Below are 22,260 nucleotides of genomic sequence, written 5' to 3'. Positions count from 1 at the left end.
TAGGGGCAGAGAGAAAGGGAGAGAGAGAATGTCAAGCAGGCTCCACACTCAGTGCAGAGCCCAACACAGGGTTCGATCTCACAACCGTGAGATCATGACCTGAGCTGAAATGAAGAGTCAGGTGCTTAACCAACTTAACAAGCCTCCCAGGTGCCCCACAAAATTTTTTATTGTAGTAGTTAAACCTCGGAATTTTCATTATAAAACAAAAGTATATGGTAAATACTTTCTTCTTGTAGAATCTATGCTCATCCTTTCTAGAAATACTACATGGCACACATTTAACACTTAACAGAGTTCAAGTTTTATCAGTAAGAGTTTCAAACCAACTACTTCTGTCTAGTCAAAGGCTTTAACAGATTCCCTCCTCACACTCTTCCAGGATCATCTTAAACACAGAGAATTCATTCAAATGTATTGGTGCCACCAAGTGGTCCACATATACTCATGTTTCCCCAGAGCAACTGGAAAGTATTTGTTTCTCCATCATATGGGGAGGATGTAGTTAGGCAAATGAAAAAAATTTTCTTCCTGTATGGTCTCAGCCATACAGCTTTGAATCCAAAGCTGACAACTTCTAACTTAAGCCTACAGTCAAATGTGTCTCTGCTCTGGACCATAGTGAACCAAGAGGGATATGCCTCCAGACCTTTGGGATCCCAGAAATTTCAAATACTGTCATTACACACAGTGTCCCATAAAGAATGCAGTAAAGTTAACTAAACGTTTGGAACTCATTTGGACTCTTTATGGAACATTCCACATGCAGTTACAAAAAGAGAACAGTTTTATTGAGATGGGATTCCAAGTGAGCAGGTTAAGCTCATTCACTAATTGAATTCTTCTTTTCAGTGAGTGAGCCTCATAGCTGTAACTTCAAATCCATACCTCAAGAAAATACAAATGGCTACAAGTTTTGAGACATGTGGATTTGCTGCTGGCCAGGAAACAGATACATATTAAATTTGAGGGATCTCTGTTGCAGTGACCTCAATATTTTAAATTTTTAAAATTTTATAGAAGAATCAGTTGGAGAATTGTTAAAATGCAATTTCCAATTGATTCTCTGGGTATGGGTTGGATCCGGGGAATTTGCATAGTTTAATAGGCAGCCTTCCTCTGTAGAAGACACAAGTAGTTTTCTATACTTCGAGAAATACTGATTGGGTGCCTTGAAGTAGCAAGTCATGTCTCTAGGTAAAGGGAATGAAAGGAAACGAAGAAAGCATTCCTTAGCAATTGAGTCAGATAAAGTTGAGTTATACAGCCAGGAGAAACAGAGTTGGGTAATTTTTTGGAAAATTTTGGACCAAAGGTGGTCCTTGCTTTTCTTTGAGCACTCCGGTTTGGCTATGCGAGTGATTGACTGCACCAACAAGATTTCACTACATCTTGCAGGGTTTTGCCTCTTGGAGTCTTTGCTGTATTCTATTAAGATCCTTGCTTTTCTTTGTCACAGGTTTGTGTGCTATTTCCCTCCCAAGGCAAATGGCCATGCAGAATGCCATTAAGCACATTCAGGAGATAATACAGAACACAATAACGCTATTTAAAACAGAAAAAATTTTGACAAATGTTAATTGGACCTTAGTAGAAGAAAAAACAAAGATTGAATACACCATTCCTGTGAGTTGATACCTGGCAAAAAAAAAAAAAAAAAAAAAAAAAAAAAAAAAAAAAGTCCTCCTTTCTTTCCTGGGTCTGCCTTTCTTGCTTTAGTTTATTATATTAAAAAAAACCTCTATTCTGCTAATGGAATGTCAGAAAACTGAGGAGTCGGGGGTATATTTACTAGCTTTGCTATGTGGGTGAAAAGACTTCTTTGAATTCTCTCTAAAGAGAAGGTCTTGGTAATTTAGCTTTGTTTGCCAACATAGGAGAATTGGTGTTTTTACATGGCTGGTTGACTAACTGTACATGGCCTCTGCCAAGCTGATGTTTCAGCTCGAGGAGCTGAGCCACCTGCCCTCACATTACTACAAAAAGCAGGAAACACAGGTTGCTTCAGAGAGCAGTCGAGCAAAGACAGGTGTGGGAGAGAATCTGACTTATAAATCTCTCCGAATTTATGACTTTTAAAGCACACAATTAAAAGCAACATTTCTCATGTGGAGAGCATACCCAGTTATGCATAGCCCTTCCTTTTAACCGTTCTGATTTAAGTTATTAGAATCTTTGTTGAGTGAAGTGCTTGTTTTAGCTACTTATTTTAGCTTATTTTTAACTTTATCTCTTTATGTTTTTAAACTTAGTCTGATACTGTTCAGTTTTCCCACGTTTCTCGTGGTAGTGAAACGGAGGAGTCCCCAACAGAAGAAGTTTTAATAGAAGAAGCCAGATTGCATGTTGCTATAATACAAATGGTTGGTACAGTTCACATAATCCACTATTTATTTATTTATTTATTTATTTATTTATTTTTAATTTTTGCAATACTTTCAATTCTTACCTCTTTCAGTTGACTAGAATGCCTCTTTCAGGGCTTTCAGGTGACTAGAAAAAATATTTTTTCAGTTAAAAAATTTTTTTTAAACATTTATTCATTTTTGACAGACAGAGAGAGACAAAGCTTGAGTGGGGGAGGAGGAGAGAAAGAGGGAGACACAGAATCCGGGGCAGGCTCCAGGCTCTGAGCTGTCAGCACAGAGCCCAATGTGAGGCTCGAACTCACAAACTGTGAGGTCATGCCCTGAGCAGAAGTCAGATGCTTAACTGACTGAGCCACCCATGTGCCCCTATTTTTTCAGTTTGGATAGCATAGTAGTTGTTAAAATTTGTTTGATTTATAGACGTTAAAAATAACAATAAATGTCTGAGGCTTTAAGTTCAAGTCACAAATTTTATTATCCTGTTCTACGTCTTGTAATTTTTGACCGTTCACTTTTGAGGGGACTTTGAACAATGTTTGGTGCTATTTACATACCTATTTAACTAAATATCTTCAAATATTTAAAACTGCTCTTATAAACTTAATGTATTTGAGTTTCTTTTATATAAAGTTCTCTTAAGTGCTTATTTGACTCTTATAAATTTAATAAATTAAAATACATCTAGTGAGCCAAAAATTCTCTTGAAATATTTAAGATTTAAGTTTTAAATGGTTTAATATAAGAAAGATTATATCTTTAAATTTATATATTATTATGTTATGTATTATTTATATTTAAAGTAAGGAAGATTACTAGGTAAAATCAAGTTTAAATCAACTTATCAAATTGCACATTTTAAATTGGGGTTATATTCTAATAAGACACATTTTATTCACTATTGCAAGCACACAAAAACATATACATATATTTGTTAAGCCAAGTCTATCTTTCTTATTTGTATTTTAAAACTTATTATTATGAAGAATTTCTAACATATACAGAAGTAGATATAATAGTGTAATGAATCCCTATGTACCCATGACCCAGCCTTAAAAACCAACATGAGAAACCTTGCCCCACCTGCAATCTCATTCACTACCCCACCTTCCGTATCATTTTGAAACAAATCCCAGATATTATATTATTTCATCTGTAAATATTTCAATTACAGATCTCTAAGTTTCAAAGTCTTTTAAAAAACATAGCAAAATATTAGTATTATACCTAGAAATTAATAATAACATCAAACATTGAGTGATTGATCAAACTTCCAACTCTCATTAATATGATCAATGTGTATTTTCACAGTTCACATTTTTAAATTGAATTCCAGTACAGTTCCCACATTGTAATTAATGGATAAGTCCTTTAAGTCTCTTTTAATCTATAAATTCCTTCTCTTATTTTTTTCTGTTGAAGAACATACTTCTCCTTAATGCAAAAAAATTGATACCATATTTTCCTTCTTTTAAACAATTCTTTTTTTCTTCTTTTAAACATTTCTGAACTTAATTTAAAATATTCCCAGAGTTTGAAAATTTCTTATCAGGAGCAGTAGAGTATGGTCATAAATTTTTGATAGAGCCTCCTATTAAGAGGTGGTGCCTATATCCCTCCTCTCCACCCCCCCCCCCCCCCCCGCCACCTCATTGAATTTGAGCTGTTCTTGTGACCTGTTTTGACCAAAAGTATGTCAGAAGTGACTTTGGGAATGTTCTGGAGCCTAGGCTTTGAGAAGATTTACAGCTTCCACCTTCTACTTTGAATACTGCCCTGAGATTATCATGTGAGCTGAAGAATGAGAGGCTGCATAAAAGTAAACTGAGGCACACAGCCAAGAGTCAGTACCCTACTACCAGACTTGTAAATAAATGTTAATTTAAAAGGGTGGGGGCAATAGACTCAAACTCTCAATGGTAGGAGATGCAAAGAATTGTGACCATATTTTTGTTTGTTTTTTCTTGGATGCTTCCCCCAACCAAGTTTTATTGAGTAATAATTGGCATACATTGCTGTATAAGTTTAATGCATAGAGTTGTGATGGTTTGATTTACATATATTGTGAAAAGATTACCACGATGGGTTTAGCTAACATCCATCTTCTCATATAATTGTAAGAAAAAGAAGAAAAGGAGAAAAGGAAAAAAGAATTAGGGTATAACCATATTTAATGTACTACACTGTGCTCACTGGCCACAAATATTCATATGCCTCCTATAAACAAAATACACTCATCCTTTTCTAAGACACACCCCCCTGCACCCCCTACACCAAGCTTCATCTTATTATGGCATTATATTCAAAGTCTAGTATCTCATGATCTGCATTTGGTCTAGGTATGCTGAGGTTCCTTAGTCGTATCTCCTTAAGTATTATTCCTCTTGATCTAGAGACCTATGAACTAAGAAACACGTTATCTGTCCCCCACCCCCTCTCCATTTAGTGCTGATCAACAGACACTTCTGTTCAAGAAGGGGAAGAACAGGAAGTACTGATTAATCACTGGTCCATGGCAATTATGAAATCCCACTGGGCATAGGAACCAGTGCACCTCATTCTTTACATTTCCATAGAAAATAATCTATGTTTGTAACTGACTGGCCTTCTCAGTCTGATTTCTGTCAGTAGAAACTTGGGAGGTTTCTATTCATTTAGAATAGTTTCTGTCTCTTTTCGTCCAACCTGGTACAATTTACTTAAAAACTTGTGTATTTTCAATCAATCTGATTATAGTCCACTCCACTCCACAATTCCTTTTCAGATAGGCCATATGTCATAAGAGTCGGAGAAAGCCTTTGGTCTGCTTGAGAAGATAGACTGAGTAACAACTTTTAGTCTTTCAGTGGTCTTAACAAAGAGTCTTTGATCTTGATTTGATCTGGAACCTGAGGCCATATTTTACTGTCAGCACACTAGATTTGATCTTTACTTTTAGATCTTTTGCCAGCTGAAAAGACTGCAATGAGAAACAAATTTAGTTTTCAACCTGGCAAATCGTGGAGTCTTTTTGCTAATTTCTGCTGCAGATTGAATTGTTTCTCTTTGCTTTCCCTAGCTCTTCCCATACTTTATCATAAGTAGCTTTAAAAGTTGATAGTTTTAGGGGTGCCTGGGTTAGCTCAGTGCGTTGAATGTCTGACTCTTGATTTGGGCTCAGGTCACGATCCCAGGGTTGTGGGATTGAGCCCTGCGTCAGGCTCTGCACTGAGGGTCGAGCCAGCTTAAGATTCTTTCTCTCTTCCTCTGCCCCTCTCCTCTGCTCATACTCTCTCTCTCTCTCTCAAATAATAAAAAAAAATTTAAAAAAATTTAAAAGTTGATAGTTTTAATATTTCTAGAATGTTAGAAGTCTAGAAATGTTCTTAGCAGCCAGATTCATAAGTTATTTGGGCACATTTTGCACCTTCGCAGTGTCCTCAGGTGACAGTATTGCCCATTGTGGTGCTCTTTGTAGCACAGCTTCCTCCCTCCCACCTCCAATACCAGTTTTTGTACTGTTCTCTCACTCTACTCACCCCCAAGTCCTAAAGCTAATGTTTTAGCCTTTGTTATGTAGGCTTTGAATAATTGGTACTGACTTCTGTTTTGGCTAGCCTTTTCTGTATATCAAAATGCCCCCGAACTTACTGGCTTAAAATAATGTTTTATTATTTCTCACAGTTCTGTGGGTTGGCAATCTGGATGATTCTGTCATTGATCTTGGCTGGGAGCACTCATGTATCTGTGGTCATCTCATAGTTCAGTGGGGTTGTGAATGTCCTCATTCACCAATTTGGCAGTTGATGCTGGTTGCCTTTCAGAGCACTTTGGTGGTCTTCCATATGGCCTTCTTTCTATCTTGCAGTAGAGTGGACTGGGCTTCTTCGCAGCATGGTGGTCTCTGGGTTCCAACAGGGTGAGCGGAGAAGCTGCAAGGCCTCTAAATCCTGTGTTTTGGAACTTGAATATCATCATTTTTACTCCCATTCTATTAGTTAAAGCAAATCACAAAGCTAGCCAGAGTCAATGAGTGAAGAAGTGGACTCCATCTCTTAGGAGAAGCAGTAGCGTCAGTTGCAAAGGGGCACGGACACAGGAAGGCATGGATACGTTGGGGCTGTTTCTGTAATGACCTACCACATTTACTTTTTTAAGCCAACAATCCCATGTAGTAGCCCACTCCATGTTGTCCTTTAATGGCTTTCCTGAGAGTGCCCTCTAGCGGCATTCCTCCCTGTTTTTGTGACCCCTTTCCTTTTTGGTCTCTTTCATGAGCTCCTCTCTTTCTTTTTATCTCTTTAATGTTTTCCTCAGAGCATGATTAATGTTTAATGTTTTCCTCAGAACAGTTAACTCTGTCCATCATTCTTCCCTTGTAATCTCTCCTTCTTTTTCCTTAGCTACGCTCATTTCAATGCTATCCACAGATGTTCCTCAAATCTATATTCTTCCTTCCCAAACTCTCACCACCATCTCTTTATACTCATAAGTTCAACTGTGGCTAGACATTTCTTAGACATATCGCTGGCACCTAAATCCACATTGAACTCATCTCAAACTGGCTCTTGTATTCCTAGTCTCAGTGAATGGGCTCATTACCTTATGTGATCACTCAGGTCAGTCCTCTTTCTCTCTCCCTCTCCAAGCTCTATCATTCTTACCTTCTAAATATTTGTCAAATATGCCCCTTTCCATTCTTGTGTCTATTAATTTAGGAAATTATAACCTCTTTCCTGAATAATAAGCTTCAACTGATCTCTCTACCTCCAATTTTTCTGCGGTCAAATCACGGGGATTTATCCAAAAGACAAATAGGACTATACCACCTTCCTGCTTAAAACCCTACAATGGCTCATCAGGTCCCACAGCATTTTCCTAAGTGAGTTCCAAAAAACATTTGCTCTGATCCACAGAATGTTGATAGGAACTGCATAACAACAACAACAAAAAGTTTCCATGCTCAAATTTGTTTGGGAAATTTCTCCAGGATAGATCATATGTTGGGTCACAAAGCAAGCCTTACCAAATCTAAGAAGATTGAAATTATGTCAAGTATATTTCCTTTATATCATTATAAAGTTGGTATAAAACTAGAAATCAATGGTATAAAATAGTATAAATGGTATAAAACTAGAAATCAATAACAGGAAGAAAACTGAAAAATTCACAAAAATATGGAAATTAGATAACACATTCCTGAAAAACCAGTGGGTCAAAGAAGAAATCAAAAGGGAAATCAGAAAATATCTTGAGACAAATGAAAATGAAAACACAACATAGCAAACCTTATAGGATGCAGCAAAAGCAGCTCTAAGAGGGAAATTTATAGTGATAGATGCCTACATTAAGAAAAAAGAAAGATCTCAAATAACCTAACTTTACACATCAGGAAAAGAAGAATTTGTTCTTTGGGCCCATTTTCATAAAGTTAGTAGGAAGAAGGAAATAATAAATATTTAAGCAGAAATAAATGAAATAGGACAAGAAAGACAACAGAAAAAAAATCAATGAAACTGAGAGTTGTTTTTTTGTTTTGTTTTGTTTTGTTTTTAAGATAAGCAACCTCACTGTAGTTTTGATTTTAGCCATTCATAAGTCCTGTATATTTCAGCAACCTCACTCAGGGTATATGTCAGAAGGAAATGATAATAGGATCTCAAAGAGCTCTCTGGGCTCTCATGTTTCTTTCAGCATTATTTACAATAGCCAAGACATGAAAACAACCTAAGTGTCCATTGATGGATGAATAAAGAAAATGTTTATCTATCTATATATTATCTATTTATCTATATCTAATGGAATATTATTCAATCATAGAACAGAAGGAAATCCTGCCATTTGTGAATATATGAATGGACCTTGAAGGCATTATGCTATGTAAAATAGACAGAGAAAGACAAATAGTATATGATTTCACTTGTGTGTGGAATCTGAAAAAAAAAAAAAAAAAAGCCAAACTCATAGAAACAGAGTGAAATGGTGGTTTCCAGGGCTGGAAGGTGGGGGAAATGAAGGAGGTGTTAAAATGTACACACTTTCAGTTATAAGATGAATAAGTTTTGGGGCTCTAATATACAGGATGGTGACTATACAATTCTGTATTACATACTTGAAAGTTGCTAAGAGAGTGGATCTTACATCACACACAGTCACACACACACAAATTGTAATTATGTGAGGGATGAATGTGTTAACTAATCTTATTGTGGTAAACATTTTCTGCAATATGTATGCATGTGTCAAATCATTACATTGTGCACCTTAAACTTATACAATATGTGTCAATTATATTGCAATAAACCTGGCAAAAAGGGGGAAAAAAGAACACAATTCACTTTTCTCTCCTGGTAGTTTCTTAAGAGGTTGAGATGATTAGTTAACCTTTGAATTAATACTTTGTACTATCCTGCTGTAGAAAGATGACACTGTGATACTATTTATACTACTGAGGAAAACTCTTTGAGTTGTGTAGATTTTGAGTTTCTGAAGCTAGGAAACTTTGTATCTTTTATTACATCCAGGATATTACTTTGCAAAAAATGAATATTTAGTAAATATTTAAATTGAATGGAATTTATTTCCTGCTACAGGAGATTTTTGCTAAAAGTATATTTTTCTATAATGAATGTAATAATAATAGTGACAGCTATGTAAAGGTCAAGTAGAGTATATTACATTTATGTTTTGGTCCTTTGTAATATTTATTTAAAATTGTATGTTTAGAGTAGCTTTGAAAAACAGTGTAATGATGGAACCCTCAGTGTAGAGGCAGCCCGGATATTGATCGGTGCAACCAAAAGCTATTGCCCCATCCAAGGAAAGTAAGTATAATATTTCTTAAATTGTTATTTCCAAAATCAAATGGGTATATGGATAAATAAAATTTAAAAGCTGAGAGTTAAATGTCCAGGTTGATCAATTTATCTCACCTATCCTCATCTATCTGTCCATCCATCTATCTATCCATCCCCTTATTTTACTTGTTTACCTTTTTTTCCCCGGAAGGTTAATAACTTTGGTGACATTAGGAGATTCTGGAAGAAGTGTAATTAGATAAGAGACTAGGGGAGCCATAAATGGAACTTATGTAGTTTCAGATACTATTATGATTATCCCATCTTTCTATCATATTTGCTAAGTTACTGGGTAGGGTAGGTAGGGAAGCCTGGAGCCTGTCATTAGGCTGCTTCCTCAGGTGGAGCAAGTCTTGAAGGAACTGACCCCACTGATGGAGTTAAATCTAGTGGGAAAAATTCAGGTGTCTGAGAGATATGTCAATATCTGGTCACAGTCCTGGTACAAATTAGCTAATGGATGATCTAAGACAAAGCTTGTGGGGGCAACAACGATAGGAAATTCTGTCTGGGTGATAGTTAACATTTCAGGAGTCTGGTAACCTATCTGGGAGATCTAACATCAGTTCCTAAAGTTTGGAAAGGGTAGAGCCTTCAGGGCCTTGGGGAGGCTTGGGTTAGGCAAGGCATGACAAAGGAGGGCTTGATTCTGGACCCCAAAAAATTGGTCTGGAGAAGCTTTAATTATGTGCTACCTCAAGCCAAGCATGGTTCAATGAACAGAGGCAGGAAGAGTTTCCTGTACTGTGACCATGAGTGGGTAGGTGGATGGATACAGAGGCTCAGGATGGTGCATTTAAAAAATATTTTTAAGTTTATTTATTTATTTTGAGAGAGAGGGAGAGCACAAGCAGGGGAGGGGCAGAGAGAGAGGGAGACAGAGAATCCCAAGCAGGTTCTACACTGCCAGCCCAGAGCCCCACATGGGGCTCGAACTCACAAACCATGAGATCATGACCTGAGCCAAAATCAACAGTTGGGTGCTTAACCAACTGAGCCACCCAGGTACCTCCAGCACTTGACTTTTATTATAACATATGTGTATATTTTTCTCTGTTAGATTCATGAGTATTTACGATGTTTCAACTTATGTAAGAGCTAGAAGTTGGCTTATGAAGTTTAAAAACATGTTAACTTTTTTGGAATATCATAAAGATAAGGCACTTCTTATTCTATATGGGTAAGTATTATAAACCGTAATAGTGATAGACAAACATATAACCTTTTCTACATTGTCAGCATTGATTACATTGATTTTCTTATTAAGAAAAATCAACTAATAGTATGGTCAACTCTTTTTTTTTTTTTTAATTTTTTTTTTAATGTTTATTTATTTTTGAGACAGAGAGAGACAGAGCATAAATGGGGGAGGGGCAGAGAGAGAGGGAGACACAGAATCGGAAGCAGGCTCCAGGCTCTGAGCTGTCAGCACAGAGCCCGGCGCGGGGCTCGAACTCACAAACTGTGAGATCGTGACCTGAGCCGAAGTCGGACGCTCAACCGACTGAGCTACCCAGGCGCCCCTGGTCAACTCTTATTGATTGAGTGGTGATGGAGCAGAGTTCTTGCTTCTCTTTCCCCACTCTGTTTTGGCAACTTTGCTGATATCTCCATTAGAGAGTAGGTAGGGAGAAGAATAAAAGAATGGTCACATTTGGACTCTTTAAGGGTTAACTGCCATGTCTAAAGGTCATATTACAAACTGGACTGCTTTCACATCCTTCTGGTATTCTTCTGGGTATAACAGTGATCAGGGGAGAGAAAGAGCAAACTCATGGTCTGTAACTTCCTCTCAATTTCATCTGTGCCAAGGGGTGGCTCTGTTGATGTCCATTACTAGGAAAAACACAACATGGCCTTAATAATAGCTGTAACCAATTTACCAACAATAGCTGTAACCAAACAGTCACAAGATACAGATTTCACTGAACTTGTGTAAAGTTTTCCCTTTAGTATATAAGTTGTGAACTTACATACTTTTTAGAGCAGGAAGACAGGTTTTTCTACTAACGAAAGATGTCAACATGAGAAATGCCAGAAATATTAATGCTACTAAATTTTAAGTGGGCATTGACATACATTTCATAACAAATTCTGATGATTAAAAAAAATTTTTTCCATTAAGTTTGAAGAGAAATATAAGAAATTAAAATCCTAAGGTCTTGACATATATCCAGGTAACCTATTTTTCTTGGGCTCTACTTAGGATGGATTGAAAAAAACAAAAACAAAATGACATTATAATTACTGAATAAAATATTTTTTCCTGTTCTTATTTTAAATGATGCTGATGTTTTTCTCTAAATTTATTTGTTTCTTGCTTTTGATGTCTGAATCTTTGCCTTGTTTCCTATGTACTATTAGCTTTGATTTTAAAAAATCCTCCCCATCCTGATATAAATTAGTAAGAACTATATTTTTTATCTTTTTCTATTATGATTATTGTGTATAGAAAGTATCCTTTAGGTTTTTGCTTATTTATTTTATGTTTGTGTACTCTTCTTCAAGTTAATGTTAATGATTTGTTAAAACAAATGTTGAACTTCAGATCTTAATTGTTATATTTTTAAAGTGACCTAACATTGTATTTGGTCTCTTTTTTTCAGAAATAATAAATTTCTGCTTTTTGTATATCACATTGTATTTTCAGAAGAATTTGAATATGCAGGACATGTTATAACATTAATATACATTTATCCCATGATAGTGCATCTATGGCCAATGGCAAGAGAGTTAAATGTGTCGGCACTTATGTCAATAAACTACTATTTTGTATTTTTATATATATTTCAATCAGCACTGAAGGTACTGTTTAAAATAGAAATGTATCCAATAAAAAGAATAATTCAGATATTTTTAATCTATTTTTGTCATATGCAAAAAATAAATAAGGGGATAAACCCAACTTGGTTTGCTAGGTCCTTGTCATAAGATGAGAACCATTTTTTAGGATAAATGCTTCAAAGATCATTTGTCAGCACCAGTGTTTTCATACTTTATTATTAATAGTATTGCAAAAACTCTGTTTACTGCTGTTTTTAACTGCTTGTTTTTGGCACTTCAACTTCATTATAGATTATATTTTGAATCAAATTATAATTTCTGATGTTGGAGATTAAAAATAATTTTTCTGAAATTCTAAATGAATAACTTAAAACTCAACTTTTGGAATGTAACTCACTTGTAGTTGAGGATTTAACTGTTAATGTCAAAGATCCATCACTGTATACATCACTGTATAGGTGCTATGAAATAACATACATTCTCTTTGTTTTCCAAATAGATAATAATTTTGAAAAGGAAATATTTTCGTGAATATTGGAATACTTTGGACTTTTTTATCATGCTCCTTGGAATCATTGATATCTTTTGTATATACTTTGTCAAATTGAGACAAGACAATTTTGTTCTTATTCAGGTTACAGTAATACTAGGATATTTCAGAATACTTAGGTTTATTCCTCTCATCAAGGTAAAATGTCACATTTCTAAATATTGGGGTTTTTGTCCTACACTGTTTGTTAGATGTGTTAACAAACCTCATTATCTTGAAGGAAACAGAGATGGAGCTCTCTCTTTTTTTTTTTTTAATTTTTTAACGTTTATTTATTTTTGAGACAGAGAGAGACAGAGCATGAACAGGGGAGGGGCAGAGAGAGAGGGAGACACAGAATCTGAAACAGGCTCCAGGCTCTGAGCGGTCAGCACAGAGCCTGACGCGGGGCTCGAACTCACAGACCGTGAGATCATGACTTGAGCCGAAGTTGGACGCTTAACCAACCAAGCCACCCAGGCGCCCCGAGAAGGAGCTCTCTTTACTTGGAATGCTGTCTCTACAGGTGTCTGTATGGTTCACTTTCTCATCTTCTCACAGAGGCTCCCCTGACCAGTCTGTGTAAAATGGCATCCTGCCTCCCCACCCCAGCCAGCTCTCCACCCCATGTTTCTGATGCTCTTGTACCTGCTTAAGGTTTAGCTTTTCCTCATAGCACTCATTACCTTTGTACTGTATGTTGTGTGTACTCTCCACAAGGTAGGGATCTTCATTTTGGTCACTGATGTAACGTCCGGTTCTAGAATGGTACCTAGCATGTAGTGAGTTCTTAATAGATATTTGTTGAGTGAATGAATGAAAATGGTGGTGCCACTTAAAGCAGGGTGACCCAGAAACAAATTCTCCAAGCTTTAGTAAAATTTGCTCATAGATCCCTAACTGTGCAGAAGCACGAAAGTTATTTTCTCTGCAGCCCATGTCTATATAGCATACCGCCTATGGAATTCGATTTTACTGTGGCCTTCAATCTCTGCAACAGATATTAGTCCTTCTTTCTATGCTTCTGGTTTTGATTCTGAAGGTAGATTTTCAGATTTCCAGTCTCAGCTCCTAAACCTCCCATCTTTCTTTCCAATGGAGTTGTCTTATACAGCTTTTAACTTGGGAGCTTTACCTTTTTATTTTATTTTATTTATTTTTTTTATTTTTTTTTTCAACGTTTTTTTTTTTTTAATTTATTTTTGGGACAGAGAGAGACAGAGCATGAACGGGGGAGGGGCAGAGAGAGAGGCAGACACAGAATCGGAAACAGGCTCCAGGCTCCGAGCCATCAGCCCAGAGCCCGACGCGGGGCTCGAACTCACGGACCGCGAGATCGTGACCTGGCTGAAGTCAGACGCTTAACCGACTGCGCCACCCAGGCGCCCCTACCTTTTTATTTTTTAAATGAATTAATTAATTTTGAGAAAGAGAGAACAGGGGAGGAGCAGAGAGAGAGAGAGAGGGAGAGAGAGAATCCCAAGTAGGCTCTGCACTTTGAGCATAGAGCCGGGCACAGGGCTCGATCCCACAAACCATGAACTCATGACCTGAGCGGAAATCAAGAGTTGGACGCTTAACTGACTGAGCCACCCAGGCACCCCTTAACTTGGGAACTTTAGATGGTTTTGCTTGCCACTGTATTTTTTTTTTTTTTTTTGAGTGGTTGAATTCTTATCCTGTCAAGTGAGTTTACTGGTATGTACTGAAGTTATAAAAGATTAATTTTTTTTTCAAAACCTGCTGTAAACCCTGGTGAAAAAGGCATTCATTAATCTCCTCCATGTAGCTCCCATTCTCCAAGAAATTTAGTAGTCCTCTTAAAGACAGAATTGTTTGAATGCTCAGACTTGCACTTGTAGACTTTATTTTCTATTCCTTCCTTGATTCTGTGTCAATGTTACCAAGCCTCGGCATTCATAAGAGTTATTACACAGAGTTGTATATACAAAAGCTGCTTTAAGTGGTAATTTTGATTATTCGTGATTTTGCTCTATGACTGAGTTTACAGCCAAGTGCCCACCTAAGGTATAACCCCACTGGAACACAGACTATTCTAGAAATCAGGATATGTAGCATGAGGCCAAGTCTTAAAATGGAAGGGAGAGGGGCAGCTGGGTGTGGTTCAGTCAGTTAAGCGTCCAACTTCAACTTAGGTTATGATCTCATGGTTCCTGAGTTCAGGGCCCGCGTCGGGCTCTGTGCTGACAGCTCAGAGCCTGGAGCCTGCTTCAGATTCTGTGTCTCCCTCTCTCTCTGTCCCTCCCCTGTTCACACTCTGTCTTGCTCTCTCAAAAATAAAATAAATATTAAAAAAATTTTTTTTTAATGGAAGGGAGAAGTTTCCTTATGTCATCCATTTTTATACAGTGACTGTATGCAGATGAAGGTAAAACAATCACCGTGGAAGTAATACTTTGTGGAAATGTCTCTCTGAGGGAAGTAAAGATTTAAAGATGTGTTATTGTACAAGTCAAATCTATTCAGAGTATGAACCAGTTGCTGCTTCTGTCCAGCACACTTGACAAATCTCAATGAAGTATATTTAAGGAATTAATATAATCAGGATCAACTTTTTCTCTTGAGCACTTACTATGTTCCAGGAAGTGTGCAAAGAACTGTACGTACGTGATCTAATTAAACGATTGCAATAACTCCGTGAAGTAGGTGTTACCACTATATAAAGTCAGGTGCTCTAATAGCCAGTCCTCAGCACAATGTGGCTTTCAAAAGAAACCTGTATTGGAAGGCTTGGAAGAATGATGGAGATTTTTACTTTAAATCCTCTTAGGAACAGCTCATGGGGGGATTAGTGCATCACAGAATGAAACTTTGTAAAAATCCTCTTCTATCTCTCCCTCTGCCCAAAGTTACACAACTATCAGAGTGGCTAAAAGTCTCTTCTTTCTCTGCTCTTATAATTCCTTTGCTATGATGTTCTTTTCTTCTTCTCATGTTCCTCCTTTGTTACTTGGTTCCTCACCATCTGCCCTGCAGTCTGATGTGACTCTTTCTGTAATTGACTGCATTCTTTTATTTTTTTAAGTTTGTTTATTTTTGAGAGAGAGCACGCAAGTCGGGAGGAACAGAGAGGGAGAGAGTGAGAATCTGAAGCAGGCTCCAGGCTCTGAGCTTTCAGCACAGAACCTGACGTGGGGCTCGAGCTCACGAACCACGAGATCATGACCTGAGCCGAAGTTGTGCGCTCAACGGACTGAGCCCTCCAGGAGCCCCTTGACTGCGTTGGTTTTTGAGGAGCAGCTCAGTTGGACTTTGGGTACTTAAGTATTATTATCCTCATCTTACAGATGAGGAGACTGAGTCCTCAAGGTTGCAAGTAACTTGCTGAAGGTCACAGAGCTGGTGAATAGTAGAGCTGGTCCTTGAGCCTAGGAAGGTTTATATTTAAAACCCCATTCTGTTCAGGGCACTTGGGTGGCTCACTCGGTTAAGCCTCTGACTTCGGCTCAGGTCACGATCTCACAGTCTGTGAGTTCAAGCCCTGTGTCAGGCTCTGTGCTGACAGCTTAGAGCCTGGAGCCTGCTTCGGATTCTGTGTCTCCCTCTCTCTCTGCCCCTCCCCGACTCATGCTCTGTGTCTCTCTCTCTCAGAAATCAATAAACATTAAAAACAAAACAAAACAAAAAACGCATTCTGTTCAATCACCACACTCTCTTGTTTCAGCTTAGGATTTGAGAAATTTAGAGCTGAGAAGTATCTTTAATACCCACTATTCCTTATCTTGCAAGTTAAGAAACTGAGGGGCAGAGGGATGATTGATTTAGTCGGTGACTATCATGCAGGTTAGGAGACCGCTTGTCTCCTGAAATCTGGGGGTGTGGAGAATGGGGGGTAAAGGCAGTGGTGAGGACTTCCCTCACCAGGTATGCATTGACCTTTCATTCCTTTGAAGAGTGGCTCTTAAACTTGAGTGCGCATAGATAGACTCACCTGGAGAACTGGTTAGGACAGATTTCTGAGCCCAGCCCCGGAGTTTCTGGTTCAGAGGGTCTAGAGGAAGGCCTGAGAATTTGCATTTCTGACAAGACTCTGGGTAGTGCCCGCTGCTCCCTCAGATGACACTTTGAGAATGCCCACCGTGGAGGGTGCTTTTCCTCATCAAATGTTCAGGCTTTTTTTTTTTTTTTTTTTTTTTCTCTTCACTGTTCCAGATAATAATACCACTACTGATAAATATTGTCGATGTGCAGATCAAAAAGCGCCTCCACTTGATGTATAGTATTACAAAAGGTTATGTCAAAAGTCAAGAGGATACCAAATTTTTAATAAAACAAATTTCCAGCCGAGAATCAATATATCAGGTGAGAGACAAGCCCTGTTCACTTGGGAAAACAGTCGTTTGGGTGTATGTCTTTTAACACTACTTCTGAATGTATTTAAATTTTTTTTTAGCTTATTTATTTTTTGAGAGAGAGAGGGAGCTGAGGAGGGCAGAGGGAGAGAGAGAATCTCAAGCAGGCTCCACACTGACAGTGTAGAGCCCAATGCAGGGCTCGAACTCACAAGCCTTGAGATCATGACCTGAGCCAAAATCAAGAGTCAGAAGCTTAACCGACTGAGCCACCGGGGTGCTCTTACTTCTATAAGTGTTTGACCCAATGGATAAATTGTAGCAAGTAAAGGGCCATTCGATGGTTTATTACATTATCCGAGGCGCTGAGGTGCCACAGAGAACAGTCTTTGCTCTTTACCTTTCAGGTATCTTTATCAAGCTCATTTATGATCTTCATAGAAGACAATCTATCTCTTTGTTTTTATTTTCTGAATGCAGACTTGAGATCCGTCTGTCTTTGTAACCCTCTCTAAAAGGTAGGGCAAGTTGGAAAAGTCTTCCTGCAGGAATCAAAACTCGAATGAGCCTTCAAAGAAAGGGTAGGTCTAAAGTGGGGAGGAAGAGAGAGGGCAAGAGAACAAAGATTTGACAGTGAAAGCTGGAAATGCTGGTGCCGAGAAGTGGCCGAGTTGTGGTATGTATGTACGTATGTAATTGTTCAAGACCTTCCTTATTTGCAGGCAGTGTGACGTAAGTACCAAGTGGGAGACGAGGACGTAAGCATACTAGGTACTTGAAGATGCAGTGAATCACCTGCTAACTAGGTTCCCTCATGCCAAGCCGTCTGTCCCAGGCCCCTCTGCAATTCAGTAGAGTAATGTTCCTAAAGGACTATTTCAAGTTTCATATGTGACTTTCTGCTTTAAGAGTATTCAGTGGCTCTGCATGGCCCGAAGGGTAAGGTCTTTGAACCGAAATATGTATGTGTGTGTGTGTGTGTGTGTGTGTGTGTGTGTGTGTATATGTACATGGGTGTGGGTGTGCATGTGGGTGTAGAGAAGAGAAAACACAGAAAAGATGGTAAAAAATCATCATGCATAATTTTACAACTTGAAAATAATAAAATGTGAGAAATACAAGTATCCCTCCCTGCGCCCCACTTCCCAGAGACCGCCCTGTATTAACCGTTCTCGTGTTAATTCCTCTACTGCTTGCCACGATAATTTTAATAATATAACATGTATTTAACTCTTGATTCATTATCTCTAAACAGACTTTATTGACTCTCTGCCATGAAGTATAAGGAGATTAAGACATTGCTTTAGCCTTTTATTTTTCTCCCTGTCTTAAATTTTGGAGCCATTATTTTTACATAGAAAAGGTTTATAGCATTTACATTCTATTCTGTAAGTATAATTAAGTCTTCATTCTTTTCAAGAAATGACTCCATACATGGAAAACCAAAAAAACAACCTTTACTTTGTTATGATTATGTATAAATATTATTCATTGTAGAAACTACCATTGGATTCAACCCATAACAAAGGAAATATGATCAATATCATTAAACATCTACTACTTAAAAGACACTCTTTTGAGTGAAACAGTCAAATGGTTAATTAAAAAAAATTTTTTTAAACTATCTTCCTCTTTTCTTTTGCTTATGGATTCCTTAGCCACTCTTTCTGGAGTCCCATGCGAGCCTCCTTTTTGCTTTCCTTTCATCATGCTAGATTATGCCCATAAATAGTTTTTTCCATAGGTGATGTATGGGCTTCAGTGTGCAAAAATCTTTGTATCTTGCTCTTAGAATTATGGACTCCAAAGCTATTTTCTTGAAGGTATCGCCATCCGTCTTTAGCATTGCTGGTACAAGTCTGACTTTACTTGTGCTTTTGTAGGTGACTTTTTTCTCTTCGTTTAGAGGCTTCTGGGATTTTCTCCTTGGAGTTCTGAAATTTCACCAGAATGTGTCTAGATGTAATTAAAAAAAAAGTTATTGAGGTGCCTGGCTGCTGGCTCAGTCAGAAGAGCACGTGACTCTTGATCTTGGGGTTGTGAGTTGGAGCCCCATGTTGGGTGTAGAGATCACTTAAAATTTTTTTAAAGTAAAAAAATAAAAATAAATGTAAAAACGTGATCCCACACAGCACTTGGTGGAGTTTTCATAATTAGAAGATTGCCATCTTCCTTCCATCACCTCTTTGATTGTTCCCTCCCCTGTTTCTATTTTCTCCTTCAGCAACCTTAATTTATTTATTTAAAAGATTAATTTAATTTTTTTTTTCTTTTTCGAAAGAGAGAGTGTGAGCAGGGAGAGGAGCAGAAGGAGAGAAAGGGAATCTCAAGCAGGCTCCATCCTCAGCGTGGAGCCCTACACCAGGCTCGATCCCACAACCCTGGGGTCATGCCCTGAGCTGAAATCAAGAGTCGGACGTTCAACCGACTGAGCCACCCAGGCGCCCAGCACCCTTTTAAACACAGTTTTGAATTTCTGGATTTAGTCCTTGTTTCATGTTTTCTCATAACTTCCTACTCTTTCCTCTTTGCAGTGAGAACCCCCCACCCAGCTTGATTTTCCATGTTCCGAATTTAGTCTGTAGCTATGTTTATTCTGCTATTCAGCCCATCTATTACATTCTCTTTCTTTTCTTGACTGAACGCTTTCTTATCTCCACGTACTGTGATTGCTTCTTCTCATTGAAACTAGTTCCTTTATTTTTTTTAAACAAATGTGATATTCCCTTGAATCTCTTTATTTAAATTTTGTTGTTGCTGTTGTTTCCTGTAGTAGTTCTGCTTCGTTGAGGTTCATTCTTATATTTGTCATGCTTGGTGCTTGTCATTCATTCTGTTTTCCTCTGCCCAGTGTTTGGTGACTTTTGGTAGTATTTTCTCAGCCTAAGTGAGACTCTTGACTTGTAACCTGACAATGAATTTAAATCCTAACTACTGAGGACCTAGATCTAATGATCTGTGTGTGTACATAAAATCAGGGATGGCCTGGGGGTTATGTCTTCTGCTTGTTGTGCCTAATTTTTTGTGATGACTGTTAGTTACCTCAGGCCCTCAGCCAATAAAGAGAGGCTTTTTCTGAATGAAATTCAGGAGAGGAAAATAGGCTGTGAAGATACCTACCTTAATATTTTAATTTTAATTTCTAAAATACATAAAAAGATTAGTTGTTAAATATCTTCAGAATTTAAGATTTTCTTTTATAATCAGGGAACACTCTAGAATAGCTGAATTTTAGCAAGGCATCTGACATCTTTCATGACATCTTTATAGATAAGCTAGAGAACTATTATCTAGATTTATCAAAGAATTATTGAGCATTGGATCAAATGTGCAATAGAATCCTACCTTGTTGATTTACTTCGAATATTAGATAAGACAATTAAAAGAACTATGGAAAGTCTAGATTGATCTATAATAGAAAGAAGATAGAGCTCTTCATAGGAGAAAAGATTTCAGAAAGAGGAATAGGAGAGAAGAAAAACAGCTGCCAGTGGTGGGAGGTAATGCGTTTTGAGGAGTTGAGGAGAAGGCAGAGATTTGGGGGCCGTGGCCTCGAAGTGTAAGAGATGAAACAAATTCTCCTTTAGAATTTTTAAAGGCGACCTCAGTACTGACTTAAATATTTTTTGAGATATTTAGATATTAAACTCGTGTGTATTCTGAAAGTGTTGTGGTTCAAAAACTGACCAGTGACAGCTCACGTTTAGAGGAGTCACATGTGCCCAGCCTTAAGTGATTATATTCTATTTGTAGGTAGGCATCGGTTCCTATGCTGTCTCGCGCAGGTCATTCTCTGGCATTTTTACAGAGTTGCTATGGAGCCAGTTCAGTTTGAAGGGGGCTGTGCACCTGTGCAAGCAGGGCGGGACCACGGTTTGTGGGTGCCAGCTATTAATTTGTCACCTTCCCAATATTGATTCAATGTTTTCAAGTGAGAAGAAACAACTTAATAAAAATTGTATATCTCGTTCTTATATTCAAAATGAGAGATTTCTTACATGTGATTTTTCTAAACCAAAACAACAACAACAACGAAACTTAACTTCAGCTACTTAAACTTTATAATAAGCCAGTAAATAGCACCGTGTTAGCTACCGTTCCCTGTAAATAGCACTATGCCACGTGTTATTTGGGCACAGAGTTTCAGTCATCTATGCCCTACAATCCTGGGGAATTGTCAGTTGTGTGGTCCCGGGGCTGTTGTGTGGCCAAGTGCAAGCTCCAGAAAGATTAAAGGTGGAGAATAAGCTCCACGAAGAGCAGTAGCGGGGACATGGCAGGCATTTGACCAAGACCTATTGTATGATTGAACAGAGCTTACACCATGGTTAATCCTTGGAGTAGAGCTATTTCCTAGGTATGTCAGGAGTTCTCTGTAGGAAACATCAACTAACAAAAGCCATAGTTTCTCATTATTCTACTTGGTCTTGTGCTCCTGATAGACAGGCTGCCCAAACAGCTGCTCAGTTGGCTATCCCAAACCGGAGCACTATCTGTGAGAATTCTCCTTGGTGCAGAGTGGAATACACGCCAACCTTTCCTGGGGCACCTGGGTGGCTCAGTCACTTAAGCATCTGACTCTTGATTTCCGTTCAGGTCGTGATCTCTCGGTTTGTGAGTTTGAGCCCCACATCAGACTTTGTGCTGCCAGTGCTGAGCCTGCTTGGGATTCTCTCTCTCTCTCTCTCTCTCTCTCTCTCTGCCCTCTCCCCACTTGCGCGCTCTCTCTCTCTCTCTCAAAAATAAATAAATAAACATTTAAACACACTAATCTTTTCTGCGAAATGCTAGGTCCAGTAGCTATGTAAGCTACTGACTGCATTGTATTTGTTGTAATATGAGGAGGAGCATGGGGAGAGCGGCAGACTCGGCACAGAGGGAAGACTTGAGCTAAACATCTTCCCCAAGTCACAAACTAAGTGGGATTTCTTCTTCTCAGATTTTAAAGGCAGACACGCACTTGCCATAATAAGAAATTAATGTCTTTCTTAACTTCTTACAGAAATTATATGAAATTTTGGAAACCAACAAACGAGATGCCATCAAAGAACTTGGTAAGTAGTTGGAGTATCTGATTTCCTGAAATCACACGCTATTATCCCATCATTTAGCCACGGGAAGCCAAGTTCATACTCATCTTCGATTACTCATTTATTCATCCAGTGAGCATTTACTGAATGCAGTAGTAGTCCAGGTATGCCAAAAATGCAGAGCCAGGCGGAAGGTATGAGAATATCAATGGATAATTGCAGAAAGTTAGAGAAGGTCTTGTACTGGCCATGGGAGTGTAGAGGAAAGAATGAGGGGTGTGGAGAGTGGCTTAAGATGGCAGGTTCCTTAAGGCTGTCAGAAAAAGACACAAGGCGATTACATTTGACAAAGGGTGCTTTGTTTTGTTCTACTTTGCTTACAAGCATACTCAGGAATGTGGG

General features: G+C 38.1%; 1 protein-coding gene across 5 annotated transcripts in view; it reads left to right on the top strand.

Moving 5' to 3' along the window:
* SLC9C2 (solute carrier family 9 member C2 (putative)) overlaps nt 1-22,260 on the top strand; it is an 87,642-nt gene that overhangs the window by 37,209 nt on the left and 28,173 nt on the right. For all 5 annotated transcript variants that reach the window (XM_042976313.1, XM_042976312.1, XM_042976310.1 and 2 more), the window contains 8 exons: nt 1,460-1,626; nt 2,253-2,363; nt 9,072-9,169; nt 10,263-10,382; nt 11,809-12,007; nt 12,486-12,674; nt 16,689-16,838; nt 21,831-21,882. In XM_042976313.1, the coding sequence (XP_042832247.1) occupies nt 1,460-1,626; nt 2,253-2,363; nt 9,072-9,169; nt 10,263-10,382; nt 11,809-12,007; nt 12,486-12,674; nt 16,689-16,838; nt 21,831-21,882 (1,086 nt within the window). The remainder of the gene's footprint in view (nt 1-1,459; nt 1,627-2,252; nt 2,364-9,071; nt 9,170-10,262; nt 10,383-11,808; nt 12,008-12,485; nt 12,675-16,688; nt 16,839-21,830; nt 21,883-22,260) is intronic.

This window comes from Panthera tigris, chromosome F3 (assembly GCF_018350195.1).
Source record: "Panthera tigris isolate Pti1 chromosome F3, P.tigris_Pti1_mat1.1, whole genome shotgun sequence".
NCBI classification, from domain to species: Eukaryota; Metazoa; Chordata; class Mammalia; order Carnivora; family Felidae; genus Panthera; species Panthera tigris.
This window is presented reverse-complemented; position numbering and strand designations above follow the sequence as displayed.